A 13,871-nucleotide genomic window follows, 5' to 3' on the forward strand; every position below is an offset into this window, starting at 1 on the left:
TTTTATGTAAAGCAGTTTCAGGGAATTCTTTGTAATTTTTCTTTAGACCTAGAGGAAAATTAGAAATATCTGAAAGCAAAACTGCCAGAAGTTAATTACTGACCATGTTTCTTCCCAGAGTACAAAGTTACCAGGACCTGTTTTTGCCACAAAGGCATGTACGAATTCAGAAGCATTTTCTACCACTGTTTACATTGCTTTATAAAACGCTGATGCACAGAATTAGCTGAGTGGGTACCAAAACAAGCAAGGAATGCTAAATAATTCTTACCTTTCAGGCTTCTGTAATATCCTCCCATTGTTGAGCCAGTGAGCATGAGCAGGCCAGGCTGGAGTTGGACAGTGCAACTGATGAGAGAGAATTAATAAACCATTGCATCCTGAGCTTGTGAAAGTGCAGGGTTCTGCTGCTGTGCTGTAGGTGTAAGGGAAATATTTTTGTAAATACCACTTCTGTCTTTGTTTAAGCTTTTTTTTCAAGGGAAGCAGCGTGTCACAGTTCACGTTATTAATTTTATTATTTTCTTCTTTCTCTTTGAGTTTGCATGAAGAATGAGATAATTATGCTTTAACTTAGCAATTAAACACAATTTTGTATGCACCTGTAGATGTTTAGCCAGTGTTTAAAAGCAAATAGATAATCCTTTACTTGTGTGGGTTTTTATTTTTTTTTCTTTTACATCATTATCATGTTGCCCCTGTTTACACCTTGTTTATGACACAAGACCATTTCTGCAAGCACTAATACTGTGAGAGCCAGAGGAGGAAATTATCACGGGACATGTGAATCAAACTATTTTGCTTTCTGAAGACCTGTACAGCCTTTTGCCTTCAGAAATAAATACATAATTTTATCAAGTAGTGAATATAAAAGACAACAAATAACGTTAATCTTTTTCTGAGAGTGTGTATGTTGACTCAGGAGGAAGTCCTGGCTGGTTAGGGAACCTTGAGAATGATGACACATTAGGAGAGAGAGAGAACCAGTTTTATCCAACAGAGATTGCTGCAATTGTGCACAAATATGTACACAAATGTGACTGTCTATATAATATCATTTGCATTTGCAATTCATCTAGGAGCATCTTGGGGGCATCTTGTTTTCTTCCATTTTAAAAATTTGAATAGCACCTGTAATTAAGGGAAAAAAACTGGAGCCCTGGAAGGTAGGTAGGACTTCCATGTATTGATCTGTGTAAACCCAGCTTACACTGTCAGGGGAGAAGCAGTCAACTGCTGAGCGGCTTTGTCACTGACATAAGCTGAGAGAGGATTTTTTGTGTGTGTGTGTGTGTGTGTCTATACTGTTTATACACCAGTCTATAGACCTGCTGGCTGGTTGAATTTTAAAGAGCGCGGAGGTTTAAAGGCTTGTCCCCCGAGGGATGCTCCTGCCAGTTGGGAAGCGAGCGGAGGCTGCCCCGCAGAAGTTGTGCCCACGTGTCTGGCTGGGGGACCCCCGGCCTGCCGCTCGCCCGGACCACGCTGCAAAACACACCCCTAATTTTCGGGTTGTTCAGTCAAAATATTGAGCTAATACCTTCGGGTTTTTTTGTTGTTGTTTTCTTTTCCTCGCGTGATAATTTATTCTGAGAGAATACAATGGGGAACGTAAATGAATACATTTCCATACCCAATTCTGAGTCAGTGCTAAGCTCACCAGGCAGCAATTAAAATCCTTGTTAGGGAGGAGAAAAACCACTTCCTATAGTGTGAGACTAGGTGCAGATTTAGAAAAAGAGTAAGATTCTGTTTCTTTGGAACAGAAAAAAACAAGCTTTATGAGCCTGAAGTGAACAACTATTTGGAAATGCTTGTGACATTTCTGACTTAGAGGTTTTCATTAACCTGTTCTGTTTGCTGTCTTTTGTTAGAATTTATTCTTGTTACTGCTAGCGTTGTGTGTGCTTGTTCCTGACTGCAGAAATCCAGTGCTTACCTGCCCTGTTTATATTCTGCTTCTCACTCTTGTGCAGTGGGCACTCAGAGCAGGCAGGATGGTGCTTGAGCAGTTCCTTTGGAAGAGTATTCTGTGCACTGCTGTTGTTCTTAATGGAGTTAATAACCTTCCCCAAAGCACATCTGTGGGTTTCATACACTGGGCTAACAAAGTAAAAGTTGTAAAGATTCATTGAAATCGCTTGTATGACTTGGAAATTCTAAAAACATTGATTTCTATGTGTATCACATGAAGATTTACTGAGGCACATCATATACCCTTAAAATATTAGAGTTAACATTCGCATGTTGTAGTCACAGGTGTCTTTTCCCTGAACTGTTCTGTTCCTGTCTTGCTGATTAACTGGAGTGAGCTCTTTATATTTTACACTATCCACTGAGCCTGGTGAATGTTTGAAGTAAACAGTCATTGTAGCGTGTAGGAATTTAAATACACAATTTCCCCGAATGGGAGTTGACTGTCCAACATGCAGTAAACAGGGTGTTCAGGCTGCAGAGTGCTAACACCTTAAATCAGCTTCTTAAACCCTCATGTGCAGCCCTGGAAATTTGTAATCAGTGTGCTCTTTTCTGAAAACAAACCGTGCAGGCTGGCTCGTGTATACAGAATACAGGTCTGTTGGGCTGCTACAAAAAAGGAATTCTGCAGCTTTGACCAACTGCACTGATGTCAACTGTCTCTTCTTGCTGAAGCATTTCACAGGGGGTTTGTTTTCCCAGTTGGGAGCAAGGAAATAAAACCTATTTTCTAGGATCTTGTAAAGTCGTGTTTTAATATTTGCTGCTAAATGATCTAGTAATTCACCTTTTTTTTTTTTTAAAGAAAAATGTTGACTAGTTTGAGAGCATTTTTATATTTTAATTAACACATTTTATTTGCCACTAAACAGCTTCTTAAATAAAATTCTGCACGAAAGAGAGACATTGTCCTTTCATACTGTAGTATGAATGTAGATCTGGTGGATTTTGCACCCCCACCCCTCCCTTCCTTTATTGATAGCAAAGCTTGCTTGTGAAACCCAAAGGGTTAATCATATAAATTTCTGCTTTGGACCAGTAGATGATTTCCATCATTTTCAGCATTTGACTATGGAACATGTATAGAGTTGTTATACCTCTCTGTAATTCATTCTGCTGCCAACTTCATTCCCTTTTCTCTGCCTGCATTTTAATTGAAACAACATTTGTATTTTTGAGCCAGGATCTGTCAGAAGTCCCTGTGGCTAGTCTGTGGTACAAGTAGCAGCAGACGTGGCTTACCCATATGGTGTGGTGCTTCTTGTAAAATCCATATGGCCTTGTTGAAGGGAATCCCAGCGGGGATGTGAAGGGTGTTAATACCCTTCAGGCCAGGCCTTTCCCTCCTGGGGCTTCTATGGCATTGTCTTTGCAATCTGCCAAAGCACAAACCTAATTCCTTTTTAATAATCAATTATTTCAGTCCAGGAACGTGTGCTGTATTTTTTGTAATCATATATTCCTTGAACTTAATATTTGTTATGCATATTTTTTGGCGATTTTTTTTAAAAAGCAAACCTTTCAGAAGCCTTTTCAAAAAACCCCTAACTTAATTTCTTTTGCTTTTATTTTCAGGAAGTGCTGAACAGCGTTCCAAAGTTCTGCTTTCCTTTTGACGTTGAAAGGTATGTGCTAAAGTTATCATTTATTTTAAAATACTTCATAGAAAATTATTTTTAGCCTAATTACAAGAAAGGATTTAAAGAAAATGCAAATGTAATGTACTCCCTAAACTTGCACCTGCAGATGAGAAAACGTGCCCTTTGTTCAAGTAAGTATGAAGTCACTAGTAGGAAACTATCACAGCAAAATGTAACCCTTACAGAATTTTAGCAATATCTCTGTCCAGGTAGAGCTACATTCCAGCTCCCAGTTTTGTCCATTGTAATTGTGAACACCATCTGTGTTAGTATAAGGGTATAGCACAGTTTCCTTCAAGCAGCAAGCTTCATTAAAAATATTACGGTGCACCAGGATGTAAAAACTCACTGAGCAATACAGAAAACGTGTTGTTTGAGTTCAAAGAAATTAAGACTTTAATTACATGGAAGTAGCTGAATATGCAATTGATTTTTCTCAGAGAAGAATCAAGACCATTATTTATAATTAATTAGTCCTTACCTTTCTGGTATCAGTTAAAGTCTGGTTTCCGTGCGATACTGCCAGTAATTCAAGGTGTTCTTATAAAATGTTTTTATTAGTGAAAATATTTATTTGGGCTTGTCAAAATGGTTAATGGCAATTTCTTTAATAGATTGAACTCACTCGGTTTGAAAAACCTGTATTGTCAGAATTGGCAAAGATTGAATTAAAAGCTTGATTTGCATGATTAATGAAAGATACACCCAGGTAATGTTCAGGCTGAGCCAATTTCAGAACAACATGGGCAGCAGTTGTAGATGGTGAGTAGGAGATGAGAAGCATCTATCAGATGCAAGAAGCTGCTGTCAGTAGTGGAAAAGCTGGTGTGTGTAGAGAGGAAAGAAGAGAGTCATTGCAGCAAAACACACTGGCAAAATAAAGATCTTTATAAACACAACTTGCCTGACGTAAGCTAGGCTTATTTAGTCTTTTATAGCTGAATTTAATTAAGTTGTTTGGGTTTTGAACTGGTTAAGCTCACTGTCCTTTAAGCTGTTTTAATGACTTTAACTAATATGGTTGTCAGTGTTGGCTTTAAAGCATTAAAATCTTTAATGTGCTTAAGATGTATACAGAATTCTTTTAAAAATTGATAATGAAGATGAATAATGGAAATAAAATTTGAGCATAACAGAAAAAGGTGAGGTTCTGTTGCTGCCATCCAGTGGCAAGAAGATAATCAGTGAGGGAATAATTATTTTCAAATAAGTTGTCTTAGCTGCTTGTAGGAAGAGGATGAACTTAATAAACTGTGGCAATACTTGAATTTATAGCATAGCTAAGAATGTATTTTAGCTGATTATCTCAAAGGGTAAAAACCAAAGAAAAAAAGGACAAAAAGGAAAAGGTTCAAGGAAGTTTGTTAACACCCCCTGTGCCCTCTCCCCAGAGTTGCTTTTTGACTGTTGGCCTCATGATTGACTGTAAAGCAATGTTCGCAAAGGTGAAAAATTTCTACAAATCTCATAAAACTGGTCAGCTGGACAAGTGTGTAGGTTCCTGGGAGCTGGGATTGTGCTGAGAGGAATGAAGCTGATCAGTGTGGCCTGCAGACTGCTCAGGCAGTGCCATGGTGTCTGTAGGGTGGGCACTGCACTCACAGCTGCCTGTGAGCTGGGAGTTCTGGGGGATTTGAGGGAGAGCCAAAGGCAACACGGGATCAGGGGATGGAACAGCAAGAGGATGCATGTCTGTTGTGGAGCAAAGGACAGAGATGCTGGAAGCTCATTCAGGAAAGTGGGGACTGCTACTGGGGAGTCATTAGTGTGAACAGCTTACTGGCTGCATGATGTGTTTGCCATTTTCTACTCAGCTCAAGTGTTTCCTATAGTGTGGACACACCTCACCAATTGTTTTAAACAAAATCAGTTGTCTTCTGCTTTCTCAGCTTAAATACTTTTATTTTGAAATTTGAAGTGATAAAAGAAAAGGATTGAGAAGAACACTGCTGAAGTTCTTTTTTACAGAGCTATTTTCCACTGGACATTTAAGAAGTTACAATCATTTTAGTGTTTGTTTAGCCATATATGTGCTTTCCCTTGTCTGATGAATATATATATATATATATATGTATGTATGTATATATAGTTTTGCTCTTGTACATAGGATCATGATAGATGGTGCATCTGATACTCCCAAGTATTTTACAGGCAGTTTCAATTACAATTTCTGTACAAGAACATTTGAACTGAAATAGAAAATATCTATTTCATTCATTGAGTGTATTGTACTGCAGAGAGCATAGCTTCTCAATCTCTGATATATGTATATTTATATACAAATACACATACATATATTTATTTATGTATATAAAATACTTTAAGCATTGTCTGAGCCTATTAAGAGCTAGAAATTGCTGGTGCAAAAGTAGTAACTTTGATTCTGCTGACCAAGACACTTAAAAAATTTGACTCTGTTCTATGGATTGCTTCTGGGTTTCTACTACACAGCAGAATTGTAGATAATGGAGTGTTAATTCTGTTACCTAGCTAAATAAAACTAAATAAAGTAGGAAATCTATGTTCTTCAAATTATGGAGAAAGGAAAGTTAAAACACAGTTAAAGCACCAGTAGTAAGATCATTCTCACCTGGTTTTTTTTCAAGTCGCCTATATTAAGTACTTAAGGAATTGAAAAAGGAGAGAAATGAGAACACGTATTTGATTTTCTTTTTTCCACTATGCTGCAATGATCATAGCAATCCAGGTTTAGTTTTCACTACTTGATGCTGCTTGCATCATCTCACCAGGCATACTTTATGCAGATGTTATAAATAACTGTACACTACTTGCTCTAATTATCAAAAGTGCATACTGTGAATGGTATTTTAAAATCTAGAGGTAACTTCCATTAAAGTGAAACTGAAAGTCAAGCCAAAAGAGGCACAGTGGTGTAAAAAAAATTCTTTGACCATGACTTAAACTATGAATTTTATATGTATTTTTTTTGAAAATCAACACATAATTTTGTTACTTCTAGTTATGGCTTACATTTTATTTTAAAGGGATTTTAAAATTAATTACATCATAGAAGTTCTTGAGCATTTGTTCTGAGTTCCCATGTCTCTTCTTGTGAATAAATTATTTTATATTTAATAATGGCATAATTGTATAACATGCCAACAGTTTGCATGTATATATTTACAAAGACCCTTTTTTTTGGTACTCAGTTTCTTTTTGTATGGTGTAGGAGGATTTAACATTTGAGGATAGAGGTTTTAATTTCCTTTTAATGTTTGCTAAAGTAATGTTAATGCTTCAGACAAAACCATTTTGTCCTCTCTTGTTGCTTGAATCCTGTGTGCAAATGCTGCATGGTTTGCTTCACTTTTCTTTCTCCACCAGTCTTTTGTATTTTCCCTCTTAACCCAGAATTCAGTGTGACTTTGCAGGGTCCATACTTCAATCTCCACAGTGATCAGTTTTGCAGCTGGCTGATGACTGGTGAGGATGCAACTTCTCTTGTTCCTTTTGGAGCCATTTCAGGTTCAGTTGGAAGCTGGGCTGTATCACTGCTTGACCTCTCATTTTTATCTGTGCTTTGAGTCTCTGCCATTTCTCTCCATCATAAGTTACTTCTCTTGCTTCTTTCATTCGTCAGTCTTTTCCCTTTCAGGATGCATTTCTCCTGCTGAATGTGAAGCACACAAACCTCTTTTGGATATTCTTTTGGGAACTGCCTGTAGGATCAACATGGAGACAGTGATGTGTGCCTCATTAATTCCCCCATGGTGCTCACCCAGTCTCTGGGAAGTGTTGTATTTTGGAGTGTAATCAATGATACTGCTGCTGTAGAGGATTTCTCCTTAGCAGCAGAATGTCACTCGAGTATGGGAATTGCCATGCCAGTTAAATAACTCATAATCTTTTAGAGTGGGTGGGTAATGATAGTAGGAATGACATCACTGTCACTCTCCTGTTCCTAGTTAATGCTGTTTCTGTTGATATTTGTGGTAAAAGTCTGCAGAAATGCAGCTGTGATCAAGTGAAGTGCAAAACAATGCCTCGGAATCATTGGATTTGTAGATCTTGTGAAAAGTGGTTATAACATACCATACACAAAAATTTTGCCTTCAGGGTAAATAGTTGAGAATGAAAAGTAAATAACTAATAAATATTTCAAGCTGCATGGGTAAAGATAAATAAACTGTAGCATTTCCTGTACCCTTCAGGTACTGCAGTCAGTTCACAAGGGGGTTGCAAACTCAGAAATGTAGCAGCAGCTACACACAGCTGAGTTCTTTATATCTTGTCTCTCTGTATTATGGCACATGTTTGTGTGATAAGTGAATGTGTGTGTGAGAGACAAGTGTAAGGACAGGCTGCAGTGAAGAGTGTAGCTGTTGATTTCAAACAGGGGTTTCAATTTGTTTGGTTTGGTTTCTCTGTGTATGCACAAGTGCACCTGTCTGATAGGAAACCTGGGAATGCCGAGGGAGCTGCTGTGTGCTCCCATACACCCTTGGCCAGGTGTGATGGTCAGGGCCCTGAGACTGAGCTTCTAGACAGGCTTCTGTTGCAACTCAAATACTCCCAGTGAGACTCTTTACTCAGTAGTTGTGGTTTCTTTTAATGCTTCTGTTGTTTTGAAAACATAACCCCATTAATAAGCTTTATTAAGTGCTTTTTATTTGTGGGAATTTTCATACTTGGAGGTGACATTGTCCATTTTTGTATTTTCTGCAGTTTTTTTTTCCTGTTGGGTTGTGGTGGTGTGGTTGGTTTTTTTTTTTTTTTTTTTTTTTTTTTTTTTTTTTTTTTTTCTGAATTGTAGAGGGTCAGGTTTTTTGGGAGGCAGAGCTCAAATCAGGTAGCTTGGTTGGAACAGTGGAGCTCTCCACACAGGGAAACTGAGCTGTGGACTTGTGGATCCTGGGGTGGGGCTGGAAGTGAGGATAGTAGTCGCTGAAGCTTAGATTGGGGCATAGCAATTGACTGAAGGAGAATTCCCAACCTAGTGTTAGTGTCTCCCCAGTCTCTCCATCAGAGAAAACTTGCACCACTACCTCAACATCTGGTTTTCAAATTCCTGCTTGAAACAGTTTCTGTTCTTTTCTTTGATTAGGGGGAAATTAGGGTGACTGACTGATGGGTTTGGTTTTCCCTGTTGGTTCAGGAGTTGTAATACATGTGAAACTTTCAGGTTTAAGTGGCACCACCAAGCTTCAGTCAGAACTGTGTATATTAGTTGTCAAGGACATGTACACGATGTTTTATAAGTAACAATGACATTATGGCTTCTATTTAAAAGAAAACAGAATTCTCTATTTCCATGTATAAGGTCTTAAATTTTTTGAAGCTCTTCAAAAATTTTAAAATTAGAAGAAAAAATAATTTCAAATATCTGCTCTGTCTTAAAATAATTTGGAAGAAGAGCAGTTTTTATGGAGAGCAAAGGATAAATTTAGTCATTAGATATGCTGGTTTTTGTTTGAAGGAGAGATTCAGTTCCTGCCTTAATTAACTCTCTCAAGGCTCCCTTAAAATGAGGTCTGAGCAATGGCTGTAGTGTAAACAAAAGTCTTTAAAATGACTTTTTACCTACTCCACGAGTACTAAAGAGCCTTTTTTGCATTGTGTAAGTACATAGAAAATTTTAAAACCTATTTTTATTTCTATAGTGAACTGTAATAACCTTGAAAGAGCCCATTGTAGTCTGCAGGGTTAATAAGTATTTACACACATTCTTCATTATTAGTGATTTATTATTGTTGAACTAACATTAAAAGTAAGCATGCAGGGCAAGAGTTGAAAGTAAGTCAAAAGCAAGGCAGAGGAATGAGTGAGGAGAATGTCAGCACTGGTTGGGAACGATTTGTGCCTGCTCTCTCCCCTTGCAAGTGAGCAGATCATGCTCTCTTCTGACAGCCAGCTAGACCAGCATTCTGCAGAAAGGTTTTGCAGCTGGGCTCCTTTATCTTGTGCTCCAGTAAAAAGTCTGGATACCATTTTGTTGAGGGAAGTCTGGTATGTAAAAATTTCATTTTATCTGTGCTAATTTTCATGCTAAGAAAAACCTGAGAGGCATCAATGCTGTGGTCCAGGTAGCGGGGCCAGGAGCTGCTGCCTGTTTCTGGAGGAGAGACTTGGTTTCTGAACAACCTGAATGTGCTGCAGTGAAACAGAGACACAAACCCCAAGTCACTTGGCCAGTGTTTGTCTGAATGATGGAACATAATGAAATAAGTGTTCAAATGGTAGTGGAATATTTTATGTGTCTGGTTTATACACTGTGGTCATCCATCAGTTGAAATCCCCAATTATCATTTGTTTTTCATGGTAAGACTTACATATAGTCAGTTTTAATTCTGCTGAAGAGGAGTAGAGAAACTGGCATCCTTGTTGCCCCCACATTGTAAGTGGACCTCTCAAATTAGAAACCTAGAATTAATTCAGTATTTTAAACTGAACAGAAAATGTATTCCAGATGGATGGCTGGTCACTGGCTTCTGTTCTTTTGAAGCAAATGGGACCAAATGCAAACTTGTGAGTTCTTGTGGAAATTCAGTTTTAGCCTTGGAGTATTTCTCATATTAAAAATGTGAGACCTGCTGCTTGTATCTCTTTCTAAATTGTGTGGGAAGCAGTTTTCAAGCTGGGCCACTCTTACACTGCCAAAACATGGAGTTGCCTCTCTTAAAGAAGCAAAGGGAAGATTGTGATTTGGAGGTAGTGAGATAGCATCGGAAATGCTTCCCACTGAACTCATAACTTGGCTGGGCTATTTTTAACAGAAAATATCAGAATTTAAATCTCATTTTTATAGTGGCCCTGTGTACAGACATTTTTCCTGGCATAAATGCACACAGTACGTTAAAACCAATTTAGGTTAATGTGGTTGTGCACAGAGCATCCAGTGTAACCCTGCCAGGTGTTTCATGGTGTAAGGAGAAGCCAGGCTGGGTGCTGGAAGCTCCAAGCCTCAGTGTGGGACACAGATGAGCAGAGAGAGTGGGAGCAGAGGCAGCCAAGGTCACTGCTGGGAGCATTTCCAGTGCTCCCACTGAGCAGCTGCTGCTGGGTTTCTGTGGGAGCCCCCGGCCCCAGGATGTGCAGGGGTGCTGAAACCACACCGCACATTTCATGGCAATCTGCTGTCTGCGGGGAAGAGCCAAGTGCAGGGATGTGGCAGAGAAAACTGCAGGGTTGGCAGGGCAGCAGTAAGACCTGGTTATTGATGGCTCTGTGGTGCCAGGCACAGTGTGCAGCATCCCAGCTGCCCAGAACCTGACCAAGGAGGGACTGAGCACAAGCCATTGAGTATTTGCAGCGTTTAGAGAGCACTAGGTTGTTCCAGGCTGTTGAAGGCAAACTGAGGAGAGTACTTGTAATGATTTGAGACTAATTTAAAAAAATCCATTAATTATGGGTGATTTTATTGGACTAAGTGTGTCTTCTAATGTTATATGCTCAGCGGAGGCTTTTGGTTCATCCTAGTCACTTTATGTTCATGAGGAGCTAAACCAAACTGAAAAGAGTGGGAGACTCTCCAGGCTGGGTAGTGATACCCGTTAGCTAATCTTTAAACCTTTGTCATGCACGTGTTAAACAGTATAAAATACTTGTGTCCTATGTAGTTTCTCTTGCCCTTTGATCAACTGCTACTTTCTTTTCCCTAGTGAGAAGATTTTCTATGTTTTATTTTGCTGGAGATTTAAAAAAAACACAAACCAGCACAACACAACAAAAACCACAACCACCTCCTTCTACATATTACAAGGGATAAATTAAAAAAGTATTTGTGCTCTCTGACTGGTAGACTGAGGTCTGTGATGATTTTCAGCTTCTCTGGGAATTAATTTTTGGTGTGGTCATCTAAGATTGAGCCAGAAATGGCAGGTGTTAATCATTACTCGAAGGTTCTTAGGTATTCTGCTGTAGAAGATGATGTAAGAATTGGAAAAGAACAGCAGACAATAGAATTGTATTGAGGATTGAGCATGAAAATACTTGAGACCAATGACCTAAATGCTCAAGTTTTATGTGATTTAATGGTTTTATGCTCTGTATCTGGTTTTTCAGGGTGTCCCAAAACCAAGTAGGACAGCATTTCACCTTTGTGCTCACCGACATTGAAAGTAAGCAGAGGTTTGGATTCTGCCGTTTGACGTCAGGAGGCAAGGTCTGCCTCTGTATTCTGAGGTAAGGTGGGACAATGAAAATTGAGTCGGTGAGTGAGTATAAAAATACAAGAAAAACCTTATCTTTTACAAATTCTCTGCTAATATGTTTAACTTGGCTGTCAGGGTATTGCTTTTCTACAGCTGTTGTTACCATTGCTTTCACATAAAAAGTGGCCCCAAGCCCCATATGATGGTAATCTTTTGTGAAGCTAAATAATTTTATTTAAATAACGTGAAATCTCTGCTTAAAACCAGAGAACAATACATTGTAGCCTTAGAGGCTTGGACTGTTAGGTGGATGTTTTTACTTTTTAATCAGATCTTTGATGAGCACTCTGTCAATTCATCAGTAAAGTGCATTATTTTGTTTCCTGTCCTTGGAAAAGAGATTCTTGGGTGTCTCTTCCAAGTTCTTTGTCCAGAATATATCTAGTATAAGAAACACCAGATCCAGAGAATTCACAAGGTAAGAGCATGCTTTTTGTTGCAGAAGAGACACTGATGTTGGGGAGAGTGACCCCGAAGAAATAATTTATTCCTCCCTCTGCTTTTTCTTTCTTCTCTCTTAAGATAATGGTCTTCTCTCTTAAGATAATTGTTTTGGTAACAAAACCCCCCAATTGTTTAGCTGTTCTAAAACCATTTTAATTAAGTTAAAGGCAGAGTGATCTGATTTGAAGCCATATTTGCCACTTCAATTAAGAGCCTAGCAGCCTGCAAACCCCATAGAGGAGATGGGAATATCCAGTTCAGCAGCAAATAGGAAGAACAAAATTGAATTTTAATTGCTTTTAAAGAGAGAATCTCCAAACACAAGAGAGGAGGAGCCAAATGCATTGGCAGCAAAGGGAAAAGAGAATTTTGGAGAGTAGGGTAGGAAGACTATGCAGAAAAGCAGATTTTCAGGTATTTGGACAACATGGAAATCAGGTAGTCATGGAGAGTGTAACTAGAATAGACCATGTGAGTTAGGGAGAAAAACTGAACATCAGCTTGTAAAAGAATAATCAGTAAATGAACACTGAGGGGGAAAAGAAAGACCAACCAGTATAGAGACTTGTAGAATAGTGGTGAAATTATTGGAAAGAGCAGATCAAGATTTTAATGAACTTTTAAACAGATGCCATACTAATGTTGAGAGCCAGTACATTGGATGTTTTTTGGCTAGTAATGTAAAAAGAAATGTTTGCTGTAAATATTGCAAAGAAAAAAAATATTACCATATAATGAAAGTAGTAAAAGGGAAATACTTTAATTATTCTTTAAAAAGTTAATTTACTTTCTGGGATCTTTGAAATACTTCAGAAAGATTTAAGTCTTAGGCTTTTGGAATGTATAATATTAACCCTTTTCTCTGTGATACCTTTTTTTAAATATAATTTGTTAAAGCCCAAAGTGAGAATGTATACGTATGCTTTTAGCTCTTTTCTCTGAGTTAATCTTTTCTTCCCTCATCAAGCTAGAAACAAAATTTTTTGCATTGTTTGTGTGGTTGTAACAACATTTAATCAGTTACACACACTCAAGTACATTTAAGTACTGTATGGAGTGCTGCAAAGCAAAGGATGTAAATTCTCAGCTGGTGTAAACTGGGTATTTCTTTTAACATTTCCCCATGGACATGCACGAGCTAAAGATTAGTCAATGGTCTGTTACTTGGTAGAAATAAGTAGGAAAATGAAAAGTAGCAAGCTGTAATTTTTCACTGAACCGTATCCAAACCATTGCCTTTATTGCTTTTATTGTGACAATTTCAGATTTACAATGCACAGCTGGATGCATAACAGCACTAGCTTCACAGCATTGTACTCATAGCTGCTTATCTCCAGAATATGTGTGTGTGGTGTGTTCAGCTCAGATCGAGGGAATGCATCACTATTTCCATCTGATGTGCTCTAGTAGCCAGTCTGGTTTTTGGTCTGAATTTCAAGATTCATTAGAAGTGACCAAGTGAAAGAAGATATTCACTAAGCAGATTTCTTTGGGCATTTTATGTCTCTCCTTTGCACATGCTTATTGTTGTTAAATTAACAGAAAACAAAAAAAAAAAAAAAAAAAAACAAAAAAAAACCCCAAACAAATAATAATAAAAAAACCCACCAAAACCAAAACAACAAAAAAAACCAAACCA

At 38.1% G+C, this 13,871-nt stretch overlaps 1 protein-coding gene across 1 annotated transcript in view; it reads left to right on the forward strand.

Annotated features, from left to right (window-relative positions):
• The window catches only part of DENND1B (DENN domain containing 1B), a 226,389-nt gene that overhangs the window by 51,598 nt on the left and 160,920 nt on the right, over positions 1-13,871 (forward strand). The window contains 2 exon segments of the mRNA XM_066324629.1: positions 3,553-3,602; positions 11,640-11,759. Coding sequence (XP_066180726.1) covers positions 3,553-3,602; positions 11,640-11,759 — 170 coding nt within the window.

The sequence above is a fragment of the Sylvia atricapilla genome, chromosome 9, assembly GCF_009819655.1.
Source record: "Sylvia atricapilla isolate bSylAtr1 chromosome 9, bSylAtr1.pri, whole genome shotgun sequence".
Taxonomy (NCBI): domain Eukaryota; kingdom Metazoa; phylum Chordata; class Aves; order Passeriformes; family Sylviidae; genus Sylvia; species Sylvia atricapilla.